The sequence below is a fragment of the Leuresthes tenuis genome, unplaced genomic scaffold (genome assembly GCF_036924035.1).
Source record: "Leuresthes tenuis unplaced genomic scaffold, fLeuTen1.0.hap1 SCAF_5, whole genome shotgun sequence".
Lineage (NCBI taxonomy): Eukaryota > Metazoa > Chordata > Actinopteri > Atheriniformes > Atherinopsidae > Leuresthes > Leuresthes tenuis.
Genome location: NW_027325359.1, coordinates 28,341,248 through 28,365,338, shown reverse-complemented (window position 1 = coordinate 28,365,338; position 24,091 = coordinate 28,341,248). Strand labels below are relative to the sequence as shown.

Below are 24,091 nucleotides of genomic sequence, written 5' to 3'. Positions count from 1 at the left end.
TGGAATGTGTAACTGGACCACTATATAGGAGAGACCAAACAATGGCTCCACGGGCACTGGCACAACATAGGAGAGCCACCTCTTCAGGTCAAGACCCAGCAGTGCACCTACATCTGAAGGGAAAGGGACACTCTGAGAACAGTAATGTCCTCATTCTGGACAGAGAAGACAGATGGCTTGAGAGAGGAGTCAAGGAAACCATCCATGTTAAAGTGGAAAAACCATCTTTAAACAGAGGAGGTGGCATCGGGTATCACCTTCCCAGCACCTACATTGCAGCATTGTCTCTGCTCCTCAGGCAGTTTCACAATAATTCACACCTTGGATCCTGTGACCAAACCTGACCCTTTCAGGCAGGTAAACAATTCCGAGGTGATAATGATTCTAACAACTTGCACATTGGTCAGGGGTTTCAGTGACGCATGTGACTGTAATGACCCTCTGTTTATTAGCTGATACTCCCCACCTTCTGATTCAGAACTGAAGAAGCCTTTTGGATGAGGTGAAACGTCTTCAAGATCCAAGTTCAGATCCAAGAAGTTCAGTTTCCCTTATTCAGATCCTAGGATAACTGTCTGAAAAGACATAGCACACTTTGACCACTCGTTACTTAGTTCCTCTTAACATGTTGGTACAGAAGGCCTCCTGAAATGAATGAAACTGAACTATACACACTACTTGCTTGTTATGTTTCAGCCTCAGGTTTCATATCGGTTTGGAGCAAAGAATAGCCAACTCAAGCACCACTGTCTGCCAGTGATGATGTGGTGCCTGTAGAAGTCATCACTGTCCAGCAAAGGTTGAACACCCTGTGTTCTAAACAGTAACAAGTGAAGTTACTCTGACATATTTGTCATAATATTGTAATCAACTGCTTGACCTCAGAGAGTTCAAACCCATTTAAAATTAGTGCCCTAAATCTCATGCCTCAATCTAACCAATCCATCCAATGAAGACAAACAGTGAGAGGCCAAGAAGAGCAGGTCCTATCTTTACCATTTATCCAGTGCAATTAGGAGTTACTGAGGAGTTAAGAAAAAAATCACTTGCAAAGAGAACTTTGACACAATTAAATATCGGAAGTGTAACTGATATCAGAGCAATAAATGATTTGTCAAAAACAAAAGCAAACACGGCTGGGTATCCAGTCTTCTACATAGGAGGATCATTTAAAGGGCTGTACAGAAGCTGTGTTCATACAACTCCACCCCCAAAAGATGATGGAACATTGCGCACATGTAAAGACAAACAATGCAATGATTTGCAAATCATCTCAAACCTATTCAAACTGAACAATAGTTCTGTTTTTTTTTTTTATTTCTGCTAATTTAGATTTTGATAACAACAATACGTTTTAAAAAGTGGGACAGGTGTATGTTTCCCTCTGGGATATGTCTTCTCATCTTGTATGGTAACTAGGCTTCATCCTCACTGCCTGAATTAGCTGGCTCTTCTGACTGGAGCAATGGATTGTGGGCCAGTTTATGCAGATCCTCCGGAGTCATTTCTCTCATCTTCCCATCCATACCAAGCTGCATGGGCTGGATTACATTGGTCCTGCAGGGAGAGGTTTAATGTGCATGTGGGGGAACAGACTGAGGTCACAATGCAACACCAAATACTGAAAAGTGTGGTTGTGTTAATAACTGAAAAAAGTCGTTCCAGTTAAAATCTCAGGGCTCAGCTGCACAAAATACCTTAATTTAGGATTGTACTTAAACTCAGAGTTAAGGATTCATGAATAAGGAATCAAAGGCACAAAATACCCACGACTCTTATCCTACTCGGTAAGTTCTTACCTTACCTACACTTGATTCTATAGGAACTCCAATCAGTTACATTATTGCATAAACCAACTCAAGTTTAAAAAGAGGAAAAAAGGAAATTAGAACTCATATCATCATTAATTACATATTTCCCTTAATTAAAGAATTAAAAGACCAAATAATGTCCTAATGATATTTCATTTAACATACCAACAAGGAAATCTGTCTTCTAATCCACATTCTTTAAATTTTTTTACCAGTTTGAAACTGAAAATTCCAATTTCATTTTTGTCTATGAATCCACCACCAGCGTAACACTGGGAACAACCATTACAAAAATCATACATCAGTGAAATGTCGGCCATAGGGGAATTACCAAGTGACCATCCAGCAATTTTTTGTTCTCCGGCTGTTTTTACAGTGCAGGCTGTTGAGTGGGCCTTAAAAAGGAATCAGACACCTACCAGCTTTCCATGTAATGTAAGTATTTGAGAACAAAATTGTCAGTCAAGCGTTTTTCTGTCAGTTTGGTGTGTGATCTGAACTCTCAGGTCTCATTTTACCATAAATCGCCCAGACTGTAATGACAAGCTCCAATAGTGTCAAGTACTACAGATGTGAAGATGACCCTGAGTAAGAGAGGGGTGGAGGAGAGTCGAGGAGGTCACTCAACACCCAAAAATGATCCGCTTGAAAGGAGAACTAAGTTAATGGATGAAAAAGATCGGCTGTACTGTCCCTGTGTTATTTTGACCAAAGCACGTCACAGACATTTCCTTAAGACCTCAGGAACTTGTGCAAGCTTGTGAAAAAAGGGCAGAATGCCTCCTTTCAGGACGTGCTTGAATTGATTTAGCAATTTGATTGGAGTGTGAGTGTGCATGGTTGTTGGTCTCTGTGTTGACTCTGAGCAGATGAATTGCATATAAAAAAATAGATGGACAGATTTGAATAGCACACAATTTATGATTTGTGTAATTTGCGTTTGTCGAGTTTAAAATTTTCTGTAGCTATACACTTTCAGCCACTTCACAGTTAACTAATTTCTCTACAGTTTTATTCTGCCAGGTCTTACCACTCAGTGACTAATAAGTGATTTTATAACCATGAATCAACAGTGTGCCACATCATACACCAGTGGTCTGGCAAAGAACAAAAAATCAATCTCATATCTTCTTTTCCTAAAGCTCTCCTTGACCTAGATGAAAACCATTATGGGGTTAAAGAAAGGTGGTTGGAGAAATTCTTCAGTAGAAAAAGACTGTCATGTGGTAATGAAAATCTGACCACACTGACACTCAGCTGTGAAGTGGGTCTGCAACACTGAAACTATGCAAGTTCAATAAATATTCTACAGAAAGTGCTTTAGATTCTCCGTCTATTGCAATCTTATTGTGTTGTTACACAAAAGCTATCTTGTATATAACACATTAGGGATAATATAAAATATTACTTTATGATCAAGGTTCATAATTAAGAAAATAAAGATCTAAAAAAAAAAAACTCCCTCTGTCCTCATATTTATCCACATGAGTCACAGTTAGTACAACTGGATGGAAATAATCAAATGTAGCTATGAAAGTTGTGGCTATTCGACCGGACCCCTCAGTCTCAGTCTCAGATAGCCTCTGTCTCAGTTAGTCTCAATTAGCCTCAGTGTCAGTTAATCTCAGTTAACCTCAGTCTTGGTTAGCCTCATTGTCAGTTAAGCTCAGTTAGCCTCAGTCTCATTAAGCCTCAGTCTCAGTTAGCCTCAGTCTCAGTTAGCCTCAGTCTCAGTTAGCCTCAGTTAGCCTCAGTCTCAGTTAGCCTCAATCTCAGTTAATGTCAGTTAGCCTCAATTAGCCTCAGTCTCAGTTAGCCTCAGTTAGCCTCTTTCTCAGTTAGCCTCAGTTAGCCTCTTTCTCAATTAGCCTCAGTTAGCCTCTGTCTCAATTAGCCTCAGTCTCAGTTAGCCTCAGTTAATCTCAGTTTACCTCAGTCTCAGTTAGCCTCAGTGTCACTGAGCCTCAGTCTCCATAGTGGAGTTCTGTCTGAACAAGAGAATACTGATACACACTTGGCTTTTTTCAACAGTATTGTTTCTTTTAAATGATCCAAGTGCTGCTTGTGTGAGATGACAAGAGTTAAAGCAATAATCGTTCTTCGTAGTATAAGGAAACAGTCTCCATTGAAACTGTAGAATTCTGTAGAACTCTTACAGTACAATTTTTAACAGTTTTCCTCACACCTTTTAAGAGATTCTGTACAACAGCCTAACGTGAGTCCCTCAGCTGAGGAGAGATTAAGTGTCACACATAAGGAGAACATTTAAGGTGTTTTGTGCAACTGTCCCCAGATTCATAGTCATACTTTGTTACCTATTCTTTCTAATGTTCAGAATAAGTGGGAAAATTCACATAATAAACCTTTTTACCATATTCACTGTACAGAAAACTTAATGGTATGTTTGGATGTAGCTGTGTAAGATGTTCTGCTGTAAAAGACAACATAGCGAGCAGCACAAGTCACATGTGTGTGTCTATTTGTGGGACCTTGAAAGTTTGTCAAACATGTTGACCAGCTTCATGGCTTCACGCTCCTTTTGTTCCTCAGTCATTCCCTCCATGGGATTGGGCTGCTCCTCTTCTACAACTCCTGTGACCGGGTTTATGCTGGATACACAAGTTATATGGAGACATTGAAAGAAAACTTCTCAAGTAAACCTTTTTCAAATAAAGCAATATATGAGTAAAACAAATCCAATTGAATACACAACAACAATGATCAAAGTTCATCTAAATCTTCAACTTCAAAATTAAGTGTCATGGACGCTAGTGAAGTGCCTGCTTTCAGTCCTTTCAGCCAGTGTGGAAGAATAGCTACTTATAGTAATAGTTACAGATGTATGCATGTGTAACAACAGAACTTAATTAACTTCATCTGAGGATACACATGTGAAAACAATGTTTGAAGATGTTTGTGTGTAAAAAAATAAACTAATGCAGCTTAAAGTGGGAAAACTTTGAGGAAAGGCATGTTCTGAAATTTAGGGGATGTCGACTGGCTCAGGTAAAAGAGGAAGAACTGCAAAGCTTTCCTGTGAAAGCTCGAAAACTGGAAATTGAAAGGGAGATTGTTGATCCTTACAAATAAAGACTCCATTTTGTGTATAATACTGAAAAACCTATTTATTCTTACAAAAATAGTGGTGGGGTACCAGGAACCTGGCCAACGAGTCTACATGTGTTCTATGGCCTGTGAACCTGTCCTTCCAGATATTTTGTCCAAGGGAGCAAGAGAAGTAAGAGCTACTGAAGCTGTTACGATGGGACAGGACAACATCATTGTGCAGATAAGGATGACTTTTAGGAAAAAGATGCACAGTCACCACACACAAAATATTTGCAAAACAAGAAGCAAAGAAGAGTCTCAGGGTGCTTTGCTCACTGTTACTGAATACAACAAAAGCTTCTTGGTGTTAAAAGAAGACCTATAATAGGGCCTCATTCCTGAGGAACAGTTACAAATACTGTGCACTAATGTCTGTGTCAAGTTCATTAGGTAACCCAACAGGCCGTGTATGTTAGCTTACTGTGGGTCTGAGAAAACAGAAATAAAAGGCCTAAAGGGAGACAGCTACATAATAACCCTGACTGAGTTTCAGAGACACGGTGACATGGTGGTACTGACTGGGCCTTTGCCTCTCTGTACTCCTCCGTCTCAGAGTCTTCATCTTCAGAGTAGATCCCAGAGTCTCTGCCTCCTCTGAGCAGTCCCCTGGCAGCAAGCAGACCTGCAGCATTACCGTATCCAGTGTACTTAATGAACCTTGAAACTGGACAGAAAGGACATTACTGTTAAAACTGCGGTGTTTTAACACAATTAATTACATTTAAACACTTATATCAACAAAACCTTTGGTTTGATGACCTCTAACAGTAACACGTGTTTTAAATCAGTGAGCAACGTTTATCTTACTTCTTAACCCATGACAAATCCACCTGGACAGGAATTGGCTATTCTCTATCAGTGTGGTTACATGAGTGCCATCGGATCGGATTAATGGCTAAATTACAATAAGACTGAGTTATTCAGTTCATGTAGACACATTAATCTGACAAGAAATAGAATCTGATCGGATTACTTGCGATCGAATTACGACCCCGAGATAACTCGATCCAAATGCCCCCTGAACATGCATGTAGACGACAGCGGATCGGATCGAGCGTTCTGCGCATGCTCGAGATTGTTGCCTGCGATCGTCATCCGGAAGTCGAAGGAGACGAGATTACTGTTGTCGTCGCTGCCATCAGAAAGAAACAAACAACGCGATGGAGAATGCACTTTTGTGCATCATGTTTGTACCATAACCAGCTCATCACAAATGTAGAGGGACGTAGCTTCATCTTTCTCTTCGTTCGCCATCTTTCTCGAATGCCTTAGTTTTGTTGTTGTTGTTGGTGAAGACGTCAACCGGAAGTGGCTCTATTAGCGATAGTTGAAATGGGTACAGCGCCACCTATCGTACTGGGATATGACATGCTTTGTGCCAGTGATTCGATTAATTCACCGCCATATATCCAAGGATAATTACCCTCAGATAAGGAGCATAACCCAAATATAGCTATAATCGAGTTAATCTCATCATGTAAATCCACTTTATGTCAGTGTTTTTAAAGCCATTAAAAAGAGATTGAAGCCGCCCTGCTTGTTCAAACTTAGCTAACGATTTGAATGTGAAATAAGAATCAGTCTAAACAAAGAAACAGATTTTTCTCTCACCACTTTCTTTGCAGAGAACAAAGAGGAATTCAGCAGCACAGTTCTTGACGTCAGTGTCAATATCTGTCATAAGACGGACAATTTTGTTCCTCAGTGCATTGCCCACCTCCGGCCTGTTTATCACATCGCGGAGGGGGGGCAGCACCTTAACAAAGCACAAATACGTGAAAAACTCAAACCATCAAACCGTGCTCATGAATCATGCATTTCCCTCAGCACACTACTGACTTTTGATCTGAGGAACTTCCTGGTCTCTCGATGGATTCTTGCACTCTCAGTCAGCAAGTTTAATGATGGAAGGAGAGTCTCTTTCAGCTTATGTCCCTGGGAGACAGACAAGCAAACTTTTATCTGTCAGGAACACCGCCATATTAAATAAGGCTGTTTCATCAGTTTCACCCATGTCATGTCACTTGTTTAATGCCAGAATAACTAATTTTTCATGTTTGAGACTACTTACGGAAGGCCCATAAGACAGGAGAAGGATTAGAAAATAAAACAAGGCTGCCGTTGAAGATACTGCACTTTGACATTGGTAGCACTGTACTGTTAACACAGCTGTCACCGAGCATGCAGCATACCTGAACCTTTCAGGTCACTTGAGATGACATTTGTTTATTTTGATCTGGTGCTTAATTAATAAAATTTAACTGAACTGAATTAAATTGAATTAAACTAAAACTCTCAGTGACAGCAGTTTATGATGAACCCACAAATGTAATGCTTGGAGTTTGTGTCCATGTTTTCTTGTCTTGTTTAATAGATTTAGGTTTGTCAGTGTCACTGTGTTCACTGAGCTCAGTAATGTACTGTTTTTATTACACTTTGAACGTATGAATAAAACTGTGCAAATGAGAGTTCCAATAAAGAATAGTTATCGACACAAATATGGTTTAAAGGTTAATTCTTTCAAAACAACAATAATTTAATCAATTAAACAGTTTGTTTCATTGAAAATCTTTTAGCAACCAGATGTAATCCAGTTGATCAGTTAATATACAGCTCCACCTAGTGACAGAAACTGTGCTCAGAGAGGACACAGTAGTTTGCCTGTGCTTTCTATTTACCTAAGAGAAAATACATCATGTGTATGTTTTAGCCAGACAAGGGTTTTTCTTATTATGGTGCTAAAGAGGAGCATAGTTGTGAACTATTGCTGCATTTACAAAATGGTTTAATGAACTATTTTATTAAGCTTAATAAATCTTATTTGTCTTGTTTTTATTATATGCGGCTTATATAGAGTTTTTAAAGAACTTGTTTTTCTGAAGAACTAAAGAAAGTTTTAAGCAAATATGAAATTTATGGTCTTATCTAATTATTTCATGCGCTTGATGACAGTGGAACAGCCTAACTTATTTTCTGACATCTTATCAAGTAAAATTCACTGTGCTGGCAGTCTATTTTATTAGATGTTTGAAGTAGATCAAGAAAATGTAAACTGAAGTTTGGCAATACATGTTATGTTAGGCAATATATGTTTGTGGAGTTTGCATGTTCTCCATATGCCAGTGTAGATTTTCTTCACATTCTCTGGTGTCCTCCCACAGTTAACAGACATGTATGATGGCATGTATGGTGGCATGTATAGCTGTCAGTGTCTATGACAGGTAGGACAGGCTCCTGTCCCCTGAAACTGCCTGCAGAATAAAATAACTAAGGGATAGATAACAGTAAGAGTCCACAAACAAACAGACTTATCTTACTCGGTCAAGTCTCTTCTCCGTGAATTGTAACAGCATGTTGACAGCATCCATGTTGACCCCCATGTACTCAATGGAGCCTTGTTGCACCTTGGGCATCAACAGTACATCCAAACAGGGCAGAGGGAGATTACCAAGCAAATTCACAGTGTGACTGAGAAAAAAAGAAGAAAGCCATTAGGGTGTGGCGCCGCAGGAAAACATATGAACATATTAACTTTATAAATCAAAGTGGCTGATGGACAGAAAAGAAAGCATTATCCAACCTGTGAAACTCCTCGGTCCGCTCCTCTCCATCTGCGTGGCTCATTAAACAGTGTCTCAGTATGGCTCCCAAATGTCTGTACTCTGCTGCCTCCTCCTTCACACACACACACACACACACGCACACACACACGCGCACACAACTTGTTCATACAAGAGCCCTCAATATGATACACTATATTGCCAAAAGTATTCGCTCATCTGCTTTTAAACGCATATGAACTTCAGTGACATCCCATTCTTCATCAATAGGGTTTAATATGACGCCGGCCCACCTTTTGCAGCTATAACAGCTTCAATTCCTCTGGACAAGCTTTCCACAAGGTTTAGGAGTGTGTTTGTGGGAATCTTTGACCATTCTTCCAGAAGCAAATTTGTGAGGTCAGACACTGATGATGGACAGAAGGCCTGGCTCACAGTCTCTGCTCTAACTCATGCCAAAGGTGTTCTATCAGGTTGAGGTCAGGACTCTGTGCAGGCCAGTCAAGTTCTTCCACACCAAACTGGCTCATCCATGTCTTTATGGACCTTGCTTTGTGCACTGGTGTGCAGTCATGTTGGAACAGGAAGGGGCCGTCCCCAAACTGTTTCCACAAAATTGGGAGCATGAAGTGGTCCAAAATCTTTTGGTATGCTGAAGCATTCAGAGTTCCTTTCACTGGAACTAAGGGGCCAAGCCCAGCTCCTGAAGAATAACCCCACACCATAATCCCCCCTCCACCAAACTTTACACTTGGCACAATGCAGTCAGACAAGTTAACCCAGACTCCTCCATCAGATTGCCAGATGGAGAAGCGTGATTCCTCACCCCAGAGAATGCGTCTCCACTGCTCTAGAGTCCAGTGGTGGCGTGCTTTACACCATCTGACGCTTTGCATTGCACCTGGTGATGTATGGCTTGGATGCAGTTACCATGGAAACCCATTCCATGAAGCTCTCTACACACTGTTGTTGAGCTAATCTGAAGGCCTCATGAAGTTTGGAGGTCTGTAGCGACTGACTCTGCAGAAAGTTGGTGACCTCTGCGCACTCTGCGCCTCAGCATCCCCTGACCCCACTCTGACCACGTGGCTGAGTTGCTGTCGTTCCCAATCGCTTCCACTTTGTTATAATACCACTGACAGCTGACTGTGGAATATTTAGAAGTGACGAAATTTCACGACTGGACTTGTTGCACAGGTGGCATCCTATCATGGTACCACACTGGAACTCACTGAGCTCCTGAGAGCGACCCATTCTTTCACAGATGTGTGTAGAAGCAGTCTGCATGCTGAGGTGCTTGAATTTATACACCTGCGGCCATGGAAGTGACTGGAACACCTGAATTTAATTATTTGGATTGGTGAGTGAATACTTTTGGCATTAAAGTGTATGTCTTTACCACATGCAATCAGCTCCCATAAAAGCTGACACTTTTTGTTTGATGTTATGTCTTAAAATTAATTGGATAAATTGCAATGAAAATGAGTCAAGGTAAAGGGATTCCCAAAGTCAGCGGAATTAAACTTTTTGATATGCAGAATATTGTGGTACATCTGCTAAAGCTAGCCAATTAAACTATTTCAGAAAAAAGTTTATTCTCAGTAACAGTAACTACTAACTAACAGTAACTACCACAACCAAAGTCTGTGGATCTGGGTCCAAGTAAACCAAGTTTACCTGGACCCAGATCTACCGAACGATCTGTGGCTCGTTCTGCGAGTGATCATCACTCAATATAAATACATAAAAACGTCATATATAAAAACTTAATATAAAAATTCATGGTCTTTGGAAATCAAAAAGAAATTGAAAAGGATATGAAATTAAAAATATGTGATGCTAAAATTGAAAGAGTGACAGAGATTATTTAATTTTTACTAACAAACATGCTTTCTCTGTGTTTGGATTCAAAAACTGTAAAATGCTATGTGCACTGGAACAAGCACATTTTCCAGCAAATATCACAGAGAGGCCGTGGCTTACTACGTAGTGTATTTATTCACTTTTTTCTCTCCAAATAATGTGTTATCTGTAACATATCAGAATTGAGAGTGAGCTGCCCGCTGTTTTACAGTCAGGAAAAATGCATCAAACTCATCTTTTACATTTTCAGAGCATTCATGTGCAAGGTTACAGTCAGTAAAAGTATGTTTCTGTAAAAAACGGAGCATAATTTTAGAAAATTAGCATGTACACCCATGTGCTGTATTGCTAGTGATGTTGAGCCCAGCCTGAGTTGATAAACAGAGATTTTTGCATTGTTATTTGACACGAGACAGAATGCCAATTAAACACATTCACAGTGCACTCAAAAGCCAGATGTTACCATGCGTTAACAGGATTTATTTACCACAACAAAGTGAAACTCCACTAAAAACTTGTCTTTTTCTTCATTACCTCATCAATTTTGCGTTTGCTTGTGTCAAAAGTGATATTGAAGAGGATTTTCAGAATTTCCATGGCTAACTCTGTCTGCTGCCTGCTCAGAGGGGGCACTTCTTCAGGTGGGATGCCTTCAAACCCTGCCCTTGCAGTCTCCAGTGTATCAGGCCAACATAGACCCAGCGTGGCCTCCAAATGGTTGCCTAGAACATACACAGGAGAAAGTAATCAACCTCTGCTCTTTAACTTAACAAAATCCTTCTTTGACATGCTTTTCCAGTTATGTTTGATTATTTGTTTCATTTTGTAGGTTTGTTAAGGGTGGTTAGTGGTCATCTTAGGGCCATTTTAGTGGTTTCAGGCCTTGGTGACATGGAAGGTGTGCTGCTTTGCCTCCACAGGAACTTCATTAAACTGGAACTTCCCACAGATTGAACACTTTGGATGAATTGTTTAAAAGGGCTAATACATGACTTTTGGAAACTAATGTGTATGATCTGTGAGCAGCAGCAAGTCAGACAAAAAATAATACAGCTAAAACTGATCTTAAGACCTGAAGTTCAGCCTATTAAAAGTGTCAATAATCTCTACTTCAGATTAAATTTATTAATGTAGAGTCTAATCTTAACCCTCTTTGTGGGAATATTTGTACCTGAAGAATGGGGTTTATTCAATGGAGGAAAAACTAGAATGACACTGTGTGCTGTACGTCGTATGTATGCAATATGTGAATGAACATGCATGAACAGTCCTCAAACTTTATAACATGAGAGGAATATATAAGGCTCATAGAGAGGCAGGTTGCATCCACTAGTTGTTTCTTCACATAACAGAAAGCTGTTTGCTGCACTAAGATAGTGGATATTACCCCTTTAATGAAATAATGCCTCACATTGTGTGAACCAAGAACTTGATCCAATAGTATTTCCAAAAGGGTGTTGAAGTACTACTCATGGAACCTGACTCTGTAGCTGCTGGAGGGCAATGGTGGAAAAAAAAAATCCGAGAAAGAGAGCAACAAATCCCGTCATGATGAAAAAGGCTTGTTTCCAAATTTATCTTGAACACTCACAACCTAGACAACTAACACTGGTTATTCATGTCAGAACTTAAACTGGTTCCACATGAAATAAGTTACCAAGGAGGCTGATGCCATGAAGCTCCTGAGCCAGCTGTGCCCTTACATCCACTCTTAGGGCAGTCAGCAGGAAGGACAGGCGCAAATCAAAGAAACGGACCTGGAAAGACAGGCACACGGAAAACTATTCACTGCACACTTTTTTCCCCTCAGAGTGGAATTAAATATTAAACTGAAGAAAAAAATAGATAATATAAAGTATGATATGGCTCTATTTGAAATGTATATGTTGCATAGTGGATCAAACACTGCAAAGGTATCTCAAGATATTCCATCAGTCTGTGCTGACAGCGGTTCTTTGATAAGGTATTTCTGATATGACAGTAAGTCATAAACAGAAACATCCAATATATTTTAGGCAAAGTTTTCTCAAGCTGCACTGTTGAATCAACATTCATGTATTTTAATTGTTCAGTTCAATCCACCATAACAAAAGTAATCTCAAGGCTCTTGGCTGACTTAGTTAAATTCCAAAAATAAAATAAGATTAAGCCCCTCGATACAAAGTTCTAAAGCATATCTTGAGTATTTGTACTTAAACTCAATGAACTCATCTGCAACCATCTAGTCTTTCAAAAATGAAGTCCTATATTTCAAAAGACACCACAACGTCAGGTACAGGCTTCCTTCATTAATTAACTAACTGGAATATGAGACCAAACCAACTAGAGTGATGAGTAAAAACAGGAGAGCAACACACCATGACTTACCTCTCCTTTTCCATTTAAATGGTAACATGTTTTGCAAAATCAACAGTAACATTATAACGTGTGTCTGATGGGTACATACCTCATGGTTCCAAGTGGGAACACGACATTGCTTCAGTCTCTCTGCCACACCCTTAATCAACTGCAGTTCTGCTGCAACCACCTGTCATCCAGCCAACCACCAGTCAAATGTTATAGATGAGCACAATTCAAATGCAGTTCCATAATCTGAGGAATTCATGGTACAGCATACTAACCTGCCCTGTCTCATTGTGAAGCAGGATGTTACAGATGGACTTGAGAGCCTCAACAATCACTTCCTGATCCGGGTTCTCTGAAGGGAGGGAGGATTCCCTCACCACTGCACCAGATATTTCTGCTGCCTCTTCCCCATCTCCCTCTTCAACTTCCACTTGGAATAGAAAAAACAGATCATTCAAGTAGGAAGGTGCACATTCAAATATTTTGACTGATTTTAGGATGAGATGTTCATATGAAAAATGGAGGGAAAAAGCTGAGTTATTTGATTGTCATACTAAGCGCCAGAAATCCTGCTTTGCTTGATATGGCTACAAACTGCAGAGAAAATACAAAACAGTCAAAAGGATAATTCTGATATTATTGTTTTACTGTTTCTCTCCTTGATGTCAGAAAAGTAATGATGATAAGCTTTATTACGGCAGGAATAAATGTGTCCCATTTTAACTCAGGGCAGTGATCTATGTTGCAGGTTGAGGACTCATGAAGACCAAATTTGGAGTGGGATGGGGGAATAAAGAACACAGCTTGTGGGGCTACACTTTATTCCTATATGTTCTGTTTTCAGGTAATATTTGATTAAGTACACATCAATATTTAGTTTAAAATGCACCCTTGTACTATATTAACCACATGTGGGAAGGCACACATCTCCCTTCTGCGAAAGCCCTCTCTTCCATTTTCTCCTCCAAGGTAATGGTTTAAGAGTGACGATAACAGCAGAGAACATTTGGTTCTCCGTGATCTTTTGGCCTTTGTTTCAAATACTGGAAGAACTCTATGAGGTCTATCAAACACACCAAAATATTCCCAAATTATGCTATGGGCGTATCCTGTGGCAAAGCTAACCATGGTATGTGGTGGATTTGGAGAGAGACCAGACTGAGCCAAATCTTTTTGACCGGGGGCATCGCTGCCATGGCACCAAGAAAACTGCAAGTTTGTTTCAGATGGGAGAAGACTGTCTTGAAACATGTGGTTAATGCTGTCATGGGGTGCAATCAAAACCATGTTTTCCTAAACGTAAACATGTAGTTTTCCTTTGCATCAAAAGACCAAAAAGAATAAAGTGAAGCAAAAAATAAATCAAAACCAAAATATTAATGGTGCTAAATGGTTCAAACTTCAGTGTGTCGTGTGAGACAGAGAGAGAGTGAAAACAAAAGAACCGAAGAATGTCACAAAGCTGTTGCCAAATTTATTTCAAGAAATTTGCAAACTGTTGGGTAAAATTGGTAAAGCTAGGCTCTGTAGCTAGCTGTTAATATTTACTAATAAATCACTGAGAGCTAGCCCACGTTTTTGGTTGCCAAGACAACTGACAGCATTGTTGCACTTTACTTTGGGGCCATGTCTGTTTGGCTGTGTACTACAAAAATACCTTGCCCTTCTGTATTCTTTGCACACTGGTTAAAGTTACAGCGGGAGATGACAAGCTGGATGGTGCAAGGTTTTCAAATAGTGACTGTAGCTCACATATAGAGTAGGTAATGATTAGTTCAAAGTGGATAGAGGAGCAATGTAATGATATACATTTATATATATTGTATATACACATGTCATGTTGAGTGTTATACACTACTTGTTTTATCTTTTCTGTTGTGTGCCATGTGTTCTATTTGGTTTAAGCTGCATGTTTATCTATATTTTGGATTTTTTGTTACAATTGTGTGTTTATTATGATATAGTTTCTTTGAGTTATTGCATGTATAATGTTTAAACAGTAATTGCAAGTAGTGGATACACCTGTTGGCTGACCGCTGCGCCAGCCAATCAGGTGATGGACCAGGCCCATAGATTGGCTGTCAATGAGGCCAGGTAGCTGGATGTGGACAAGAAGGAAGAGACAGAGAGTAGAAGCTTTTGGTCGGAATGGACGTGGACCAGTGAGAGGCAGCGGCGGCAGGAGGGACTCGGGGGCTGACCAGAGACGCCAGAGCAGTGTATTGGAAGCTGTTGGGACGCAGAGGAGCAGAAGTAGGAGCTTCTGCCCAAAAGCTGTGAGTCCCTGATGTACATGCACTGTTAGCTGTAGGCTCGGACCCACTCAGAGAGCGAAAGAGAGTGACCCTCCTGTCCGCATAGTAGTCTGTCGGCCATCTCCTGTATTTTTAGGTCCGCACCGGAGGCTAGATGAGGGGAAACAGCACGAGGAATGGTGCGTGGACGACGGCTCACGGTGGCTAACTGGCGTGGCAGAAGGCGTAGCGTGAACTGGAGAGAAAGCTGAAACATGGTCGTGGATTCGTGGACCATGAACTTTTAGTAAAGCTTTTAATTTTGCTTTTAAAGAGGGCTCCCACTCTATTTTAATGAATGTCTTTTAATTGTGCATCTGGGTTTGGCTCATCAACTACTGCTCACCATCATAGTAGTAAAGAACTGCAATCATAAAAAGGGGTGGTTTGTAACCCATTGGTGGATATTGCGAGGTAAACCAACCAACAACCACCCCGCTTCTTTACACATACACACATATATAAACTAACATATTAGTTAAAATGCCCAAGGCTCCTGACCAAGCATCAGTTGAGAGTGAGAATGTGTTGGGCAGGAGCAGCAGGATACCTTTGAATATGGTAAAACCATGGAGAACCATCAAATAATCACAATAATTACCTTGGCCCTCCACTGGCTGACTCTGGGCTGGTGAGGTAGCACAGGTCGTGGCAATACCAGCATGGCGGGCAAGAGTAGACATAGATGAGCATCTGATGAATGGATCCAAAGAATTTTTGTCTCTGGACAAGATTCGTGCAGTTTCCAAACAGGCTAGCAGACAGGAAGGTTGCAACTCCCTTTTCAGGAAACCAAGAACCAATTCCCCCAGGTGCTGTGCAACACAACAAATAAGTAAAGTTACACCGATATGTCTGATGCAAAGATTAGCAATGACTATTTGATAACTGGTCAATGCCTCTGTGACATGGTGAGGGAACAATCACCTTCTTTTGGACAAAAACAAAACAAAAGAGATGATTGTGGACCAGGAATAAGCCCAAACATTATTTTATTCCTGGGAGAAGAGGCGGAGGTGGTTGAGGACTATAGATGCTTTGGAGTTTATCTGGACAGCAGACTGAACTGTGAGTCTAATTTTTTTTGAACAGCTGTAGTTTCACTACTGCAAGCTCACGCCACACCTCAGTGAAAATAAAGTGTTTTTTTATAAATTCCTCTTTTTCTTTCTTTTTTTTTTTAACCTCAAACATTTTCAAGGAAAGGTGTTTAGGAAAACAATATGTTATGATGGGATGAAGCTACCTAAACCAAAACAAATGGGGAAACAGCTCCTGACATTTTTCCCAGAGCTGCTGGAAGAGCTTGCAGTGTCCTGGGGTAACAAACCCTACAGGTAGAAACGGGTAGCTCTGTCCTCGACTGCGAGGGAATGGAAAATTGCGGCCTCTGCCAGATGCACCCAGTCAAGCCAGCGGTGGGGCGCACCTACATCCCCGAAGGCCTCCATATCAACAGGTGGATCCGCGCTCCTTTCAAGAGCAGATCGCTTTTAATCCAGCCTGACGGAGAAATCCTACAAGGCGGCTGTGTTGTCAGTTCGCGCCTTCATGCCTATTCCCTTCTGATGGCGTATCAAGCCGAACTGGATGAAGACATGACCGCCGCACCTGATTCTACATTGTGCATCATCACCAATCACTGCGTTTACCTACATTAAGTGGCAATCCAGGCATTGGGCAGGACCATGGGGATGATGGTTCTACAGGAGAGAGCACAATTCCCAAGGGGCCGTTTGGTGCTGCTGTCACCACCATGCAAAAGAGGTGTGAGGAATGCCCTCATGTGCACTCTTCCCACATAAATTGCCACTGAAACAGTTCCTCGCTCTTTTGAGGGGACACCCATGTGTTAATCAGGGCAGACAACACCACTGTAGTGGCTGATATCAACAAGTAGGGGGTCTGAGATCTCTTTAGCTGCACATACTAGCCTATAAACTGATTGTTTGGGGCAGCACACATTTTCTGTCCCTGAGGGCCACCCATGTACCAGGGGTTCTGAATTATGGTGCACAACTTCTCTCCAGGGGAAATCCTTTGTTGCGGAGTGGAAACTCCATCCAGCAATGGCCAGGCTGACCTGGCTACGTTACATTCAATCATCTGTGGCTCTTTTTGCATCTCAGGAGAACCCCCAGTGTCCCCTGTTTGTCTCCCTACACGATTAGAATGCACCTCTGGGAGTGGACACACTCACCCACCAGTGGCCTCGTGTTCTACTGTATGCATTCCCAGTCATAGCTCTCATTTCACTAACGCTAGCCAGGGTGCGAGCAGAGAGCCTGTCAATGATTCTCATTGCACCCCACTGCTATACACAGGTTAGCAGAGATAACTCAGCTTCATTGGGCAGAGCTCTTGCCTCTGCCACCACGGAGGGATCTGTTGTCTCAGGCACAGGGAGAAATTTTTCACCCCCCATACAGAAAGGTTGGCTCTATGGGCTTGGAATGTGAGTGGTTCAATCTAAAATCTGTAGGACTGCCTCAGAATGTCATTGAGACAATCCAGAATGCGACGGCACCTTCTACAAGGCCTCTATACGAGTGCAATTGGTCCATTTTTGAGCTCCGAGTTGAAAGCGATACCATTTCAGTGCTTTGTGGTTGTGATATTAGCTTTCCTCCATGATCTGATGGGCAAAGGAAAAACTTTTTCTACCATCAGCAAGTGTACCTAGCAGCAATTTCAGCCTGCCATGTTGGTTTTGAGGCGAAAACTTTGGGGCAGACAAAACCCTTACCCCAGTAATTTTTGCAAAATAAGTAACCCTTGTTAGTCATGAGATTAGCTAAACTAAACACTGTGAACAGTATGTACAATGTTTAGCTGTGAATAACATGCTTGTGAACAGTGGATCTGTGACTGAAACTGACTAACTCTACTCCTGATGGACAGACATCCTCTTTAAGACTCAAACAAGCTCTGACGTCAGCTATAACTCAGGACACCCTGACCCAAGTACACCATTTACACAGACCACAGCTGCCAAGAGTTTGGGATGTTAGTCCTATCAAAGGTCCTGCTACTATACCACGGGTGGAAAACAAAAAAACTGCTGCATACATCTAATTCAAATTAAATAGCTCTGTATAAGACCAGCATATATACCAATATGTAAGTATGCCAATATGCAAGTGATCAATAGTACTAATAGTAAAAGTGTAGTTTCATTGACTGAGTGTATGTTGCTGCTAATCTCACATCGTCACCAGCTCACACCCCCCAAAAGACTTCCCTTTTGCCAGTAGTACTTTACAGTATTTAGCGCCAAAGTGAGCTAAAGATGGACCAAAATTGTGAAGCGGACTGAAACTGGCAACAGCATGAAAATATAAGCAAACATTGTAAAAGCACCATTAACATTATTCCTTTAACTTTCGTTCAGTTGTTTCTGTCCAATTGATTTCTAAGCTGTTTCACCTTCAGAATACTTCATACCTACTTTATTGACATAAAAATGGTATCAAATCAAAAGAACTGCTGTAGTAAAGCTGCCATTAAGTATTGTATATTCTAAGAAATAAACTTGATTTTGTCACAACGGACAATGCAACTAGTTAACACTTTGACAATGTTCAGACTGAGTAACTGAGTCACACAAATTAATGAAAATGATAATAAAAATAATAAATCTGTTCACTGACTTGCAAATAACCCAAACTTGTAATTTAAGGAGACAGTGGATGCACCACAAAGAAAAAAATGGAAATTTCAGTTCTAGAGTGGACCTCTCGATAAAGATAGGTGGGTTGTGTCTACCCATGACCACCCAAATTTATGTGGTGGAGGGGTTTGAGAATCCCCATGATCCTGAGACTGGTGTTGTCTGCCGGTCTCCCATGGCAAATTGGTCTCAGGGGAGGGGTCAGACTAAGAGTGATTCAAAGACCTACATGCAGTGGAAGGTGTCAAACTTTTCAAGTAGCCAACAATCTCTTGAGCAGCATTGACCTAAGCAGTAGCTGAGAAAAGCTCCAGTTCCTGCAACCCTTAAAAGGATGAAGCGGATATAGCACTTGGATGGATGAACACTTTGGTCTATAAAAGGCATTTCAAAGTAAAACAGCAGCAGTAAGCTGGTGCGAGTTTACACACAGGGACCGTAACAAAAAGCAGCTACTTTAACATTGGTTGTACTTACATCTTCATTTCCTTTGTATCATTCTGTAATAAATCACCTCATCAGAACTTCCTCAACTTTTAATTCCCAGTTTGTCAGAACTCAGCCAAAATTTTTGTCAATCTTAGGCAGTTTTTCTAAGTCTCAAATACTGTTGCTACTCATACCTTTTGTAGCTTTTCATCCTAAAGGACCGGGTAAGCAAACATAGAGAGACAGATGATACAGGTGAGACACAAAGCTAGTGTTCATTTTCTGTACTGTTCTTGTTCTGGCAGTTGATCTTTGTTAGTGTAAATGAGCTACAAAGGAGACTCAAAGAATGGACATTTTGTTTCTATGATATCTCTATGTGAACAAAGTATGAGCCTCAGAATGTGGCATCTTTAGAAAAAGTATTGTTGCAAAAAGTGCATATCTGAGATCCAAGTCTTCATTTATTGTTACTAAATAAGTCCTGACCAACAACAAGAAAACTATTTTCAGGTTAGACGGCTATTTCATTGAAAATAAATGTTCAGAACTCAGAGTGATTAGCTGGAAATGTGAAGAGTACCTCTCTGTCATGCTCTTCTCCCCTCCTGAATGTGAAGCACTGGCTCATCTGAGGGAAAGAAGGAGACCACAAGCCACGAAGGAAGATGATCCAAAGATGAAGGAAGCAGAAAACAGGAGAGACGGGGCAGATGGCAGGAAGGAAGAAGAACAAACTGAGCACATTCTTGTGCAATATCACGAAAACATGAAATGTTTAAAAATGGTAGCACCTTACAATGACTTTCAATCGTAATAAAGGGTATTAGACTTTGCATACTCGTTCGTGTGTGAAGAAATTAGCAGGTTAGATAAATTTTATTGAAAGCACAGTCCCAAAGTATAACCTACAAAGATGAGCAAATACATGTATTTTTTTCTTCCAGTATTTTGATCTTGGCAGCTTTGTGTGTGATGACAGGTCACACATGTGGGAAGTTACTGCTCCTGTGTGAATAAAAAGTAACCTGTGACCTAATCCCAGTTAATTTTTCATGAATGAATAAGTCACCACATTCATTTGAATCACTTTTTGTTTATTTTCACTTTGCTTGCTGTCCTTGTGTGTCTGTGTATAAAATCTGTTTTATAACACAAATAACAACAACATATAACTCTTTTTTTTTTGGGGGGGGGGGGTAATGTTTCTACTAAAGATGATCTTTAAACAGAAACAGTTATTTGAGCAGACATGCTCCTGGAGAATTGTTTTAAACTTTTCTGTAAAACCTTTTTAAAAATCTAAAAAGAACCTGTTTTTTTTTTTAACAAAAGCAGTGTGCTGCTTTTAAAATGGTTTGATGGATAAACAAAACTTCACTCTCATCTTCCTTATTTTCTTTCGTGCTTGTCTGTATTGATTGGAAAATAATGGATGGTTTGCACTTGCACTGTCTTGCCCAAAGACCTGTCGAGTGGAAGGGCATCAAACTGCCAACCATGCAGTCAGTGGGCAGATCACTGTACCGACTCAGCCACGGTCCTCAGTCATGCTAATTTATTTTAAAATTATACAGATTTTTGTGGTTGTTTTTATGCAAAGCCTCACTCTCTTTGCCCCCAAGTTCAGTGAGGACTTCAAATCAAACCTTCATGTATGTCACATGCATCCTACCATATAGCACTCTGTTATGTAAAGTTCATCAACCCCCCCTAATCGCTCAAATCCACACTCTTCAGTTGCCATTTATTAACTGTCGTTACGGTGCCCTTTGGTTTTGAAATCATTTTGTAATACTTAAGAAATATTTCTAAACCATTTAGGCATTCATGCTTATAAGACAATGTAATGAATAAACCAGAGAAGACTCAACGTGATGAAGGTATATAACTGAGACTATTCAACTTGTATAGAAGAGTCTTCTTTAACACTAAGCTCCTCATCCCTAAGAGCGCTTTAGTGGAGTGGGATTTGACTAGGCTGTGTGACTATTTGTGTATCAGAGAATCTAATCCTATTGCCTTTAAGATCAACTCCCACAGAGTGTTCGGCTGCAGGAACCATGAAGAATGGCTCATCTGGGGTTGGCAGACTCTATGTAGGAAAAATTAAGGGGCTCTGGATTCAGTGGCTCTGTCATATTTTGTCCATTTAAGATAATGACTGACATCTGAGAGGGTTCCAGGTTCAACTGGGGTCTGGGCTGGGGCCTTTCTGTGTGGAGTTTGCATGTTCTCCCGGTGTATGCATGGGTTCTCTCCGGGTGCTCCGGCTTCCTCCCACCGTCCAAAAACATGCATGTTAGGTTAACTGGTGTCACTAAAATTGTCCTTAGGAGTGAGTGTGCGCGTGTGTGTCTCTGTATGGAAAGGAGTTTTAAAGACATTTTGACCTATAATGTTTTTCTTTGTTCACTTGAGGAAACAAGTGAGAAACAGAATGCTTTAGTGACTTGCAAAAGAAAACTATAACAATTTAGTTTGAAGGTAAGAGCTGCTCACTCCTCAAGTGAGTTGACAAACCTTTTGACCACTTCTGTTATCCTGGATTACCACAGCATGAACTCAGTCTTACAGATCTGCACAATGCAAGGGAAGAACATGTCTGCTTAAGGTTGCAGGAGCATCGCAGCCAGACACATTAACGCCAATCATGACATGACTGCTGCAGTGATGTAATGCTAACAGTCGGGTCAGCCACGTGCAACTGCTGTCGGTGAGGACCAACATTTGTCTACCTGAGAAACCTCTGCTGCTGGCATGGTGAGGCACAGCAGACCTGAGAGGAAAACAGCAATTTCAAGAGTGATCAGAGCTTTAGTTTGTTTTTACACCAAAAGTGTGGTAAATAGGAAAAAGCACCTATGTAGTGAGAATGGCACATTCAAAATCCATAAGCAGACACTTATTTCTCAAAACCGGAAAACTGTATTTCAGCCACAAATAGCTAAGAAGTGAATAGTTATACTGTTAAGACGAATACATTTTAAAAAATGTACAGACTTTGAGAAAAATAGTTGAAAATGAGCCCAGTCTTGTGACTAACTTGAACTTAAGAGTTCAAATAATAGCAATATCCTGTTAGGCTACCACCGGACTTGTATGATTATTATACAGTCTTTAGCTCTGTGTCCTTCAGATGTATCAGACTGATCTTAAAGGCCACCTCTCCTCCAGCAGCTGACCTTCCTTCTGTCTACATGTTGAGCTCTTTAATGCTCCTTATTACAGCAGTGACTGAATCTTGTGCTGCTGTGCCTGTTGCTTAGCTTCCATGTGAACAGTGGCTTAGATAATAATGAAAATATGTCATACTTAGTGACAAACCCACAGAGATCACCCAGCTGTGGATGCTCACCTGCTCACATTCAGTTAGAGACCTGTTGCTGAACATACTGAAACAGCTCATGAGCAGGCATTTCTGCTTAAGACAAGTTCAGAGCTGAATGATAGGAAATAGCATATTAAACTTCACCAGCAAATCAAAAACACTGCTGTGTCAGAGGTACAAGCAGCATACACCATGATATACCGTCTCAGTCACCATAGTGACAACATGGTAACTATCTTGACAGATTTTTCCCAACATGTATGTTATAATAGTATTATAGATAATGTGTACAACTATTCTCAATATTCAAAAATAGACATCAATCCAAGTTGTATAAAAAAAATTATTGGATGGGAAACAGAAAAGAAACATGACAGCATTGTCACCAGATGAGCAAGACGTCGTTTCATGAAGATGCTTCATGAGGAAGTCCAGCACTGCCAGGTATGCTCACATTTACCTCTTTGTTGAAGCTTTGCAGCGCCGTCAGTGCAGTCTCCTGCTCTCCCGTCTCCATTTGCTCTATGATAACACGTAAATCCATTTCCATGGTCATTGAGACAGCTGCTGCTTTGTGCTGGAATCAGCGTCACAACAAGATGCTGTGTGCGAGTGTGCTTGTACCCAGGCTGCAGGATAAATACGGGCTATGAGCTATCACCACCCACCTATGACTGCATGATCTCTGCATCCCTCAGAGACGAGAAGCGATTAGGGAGGATTTGCACAAGCCGAGTGCTGCGTTTAATGTCCCCGGGAAATACGTATTCTATTTTTTGATATTTTAGACTACTCTTAAGAAATGCATCTGGTTATTTTTTCCACATCTATTCTAACGAATCGTAAATTATTTATAAAGTCTCATAAATCGAATTTACATAAGTATCCGGATATCTGTTGTTCAACGATATAACTTTGCCAGCAATGGCATCTTACGTTTTCTAATAAATGATCTTGGAGTGCTGCTCACATTTCCTCTTGAAAGAGTGCTTCAAGAATAGTATTTTTCATCGTTGCCTGTTTAAAATGTAAATCTTCTCGCCAGCCTGAGATCCAATGCACTCGGAAAATGTTTTTCCGTCGGGGCCGCTCTACATTCAACTCCATCCACCTTTCCCTCCGGCCTAACAGATCTCACTCCCTGCCACAGAAAAAAAAAGAAAAAAAAAAAGAAATGCAAGCATCCTCATATTTTTCTACCGGGATAGTGATGCTCCCTCTCCCAACACTTAATTTGGCAGGACAGCATATCAAAGTTGACTGGAAGTTATTTTGGACTTCTTCCATTTTAGAATAGTGTAGGCTATTAGGAGCTTTATGTCCCAAAGAAGGTATGCAAGGCCAGGTAGCATTTTGGGCAAACTGTTCTTCCCTGGTTGGTATTTCCTCAGGTTTGACCAGAGAAGTCAATTAACATCGAGCCATAACCTGAGCTGACTGATCCTGATAATGTACCTCATTCTTGCATTCTGAACGACCATTGTAGTGATAGTGGATTAAATCTGTCCAAATTCAAATGTTTAAAAATTACAAATTCAAAGAACCCAGTGTTGGTCATCTTACTTTAAGTTATTAGTTACAAATTACTTCTCCCAAAAAGTAATCGAGTTAGTAACTCAGTTACCTCATTGTAAGAGTAATTAGTTACTCAGCAAAGTAACTGATGTTATTTTTCATGT

At 40.6% G+C, this 24,091-nt stretch overlaps 1 protein-coding gene across 1 annotated transcript; it reads right to left on the bottom strand.

Moving 5' to 3' along the window:
* Window positions 1–319: 319 nt before the first annotated feature.
* Window positions 320–23,119, bottom strand: ric8a (RIC8 guanine nucleotide exchange factor A). Its single transcript, XM_072386540.1, has 14 exons — window positions 22,873–23,119; window positions 19,665–19,712; window positions 15,584–15,797; window positions 12,964–13,118; window positions 12,789–12,869; window positions 12,000–12,099; window positions 10,877–11,064; window positions 8,500–8,594; window positions 8,237–8,387; window positions 6,759–6,854; window positions 6,531–6,675; window positions 5,439–5,583; window positions 4,301–4,420; window positions 320–1,557 (listed from the first exon to the last, which is right to left on the bottom strand). The coding sequence occupies exons 1-14, from the start codon at window positions 22,966–22,968 to the stop codon at window positions 1,416–1,418; spliced, it is 1,776 nt and encodes a 591-aa protein (XP_072242641.1). The 5' UTR covers window positions 22,969–23,119; the 3' UTR covers window positions 320–1,415.
* Window positions 23,120–24,091: the final 972 nt, after the last annotated feature.

Bases quoted from the DNA above. Each gene is read 5' to 3' on its own strand.
- ric8a (XM_072386540.1), bottom strand. From the start codon at position 22,968: ATGACCATGGAAATGGATTTACGTGTTATCATAGAGCAAATGGAGACG. The intron at 15,798-19,664 runs GTACTCTTCACA...TGTGTTGCACAG, and splicing joins GAGAAGAGCATGACAGAGAG to CACCTGGGGGAATTGGTTCT. The intron at 5,584-6,530 runs GTGAGAGAAAAA...CTTTCTGTCCAG, and splicing joins TGTTCTCTGCAAAGAAAGTG to TTTCAAGGTTCATTAAGTAC.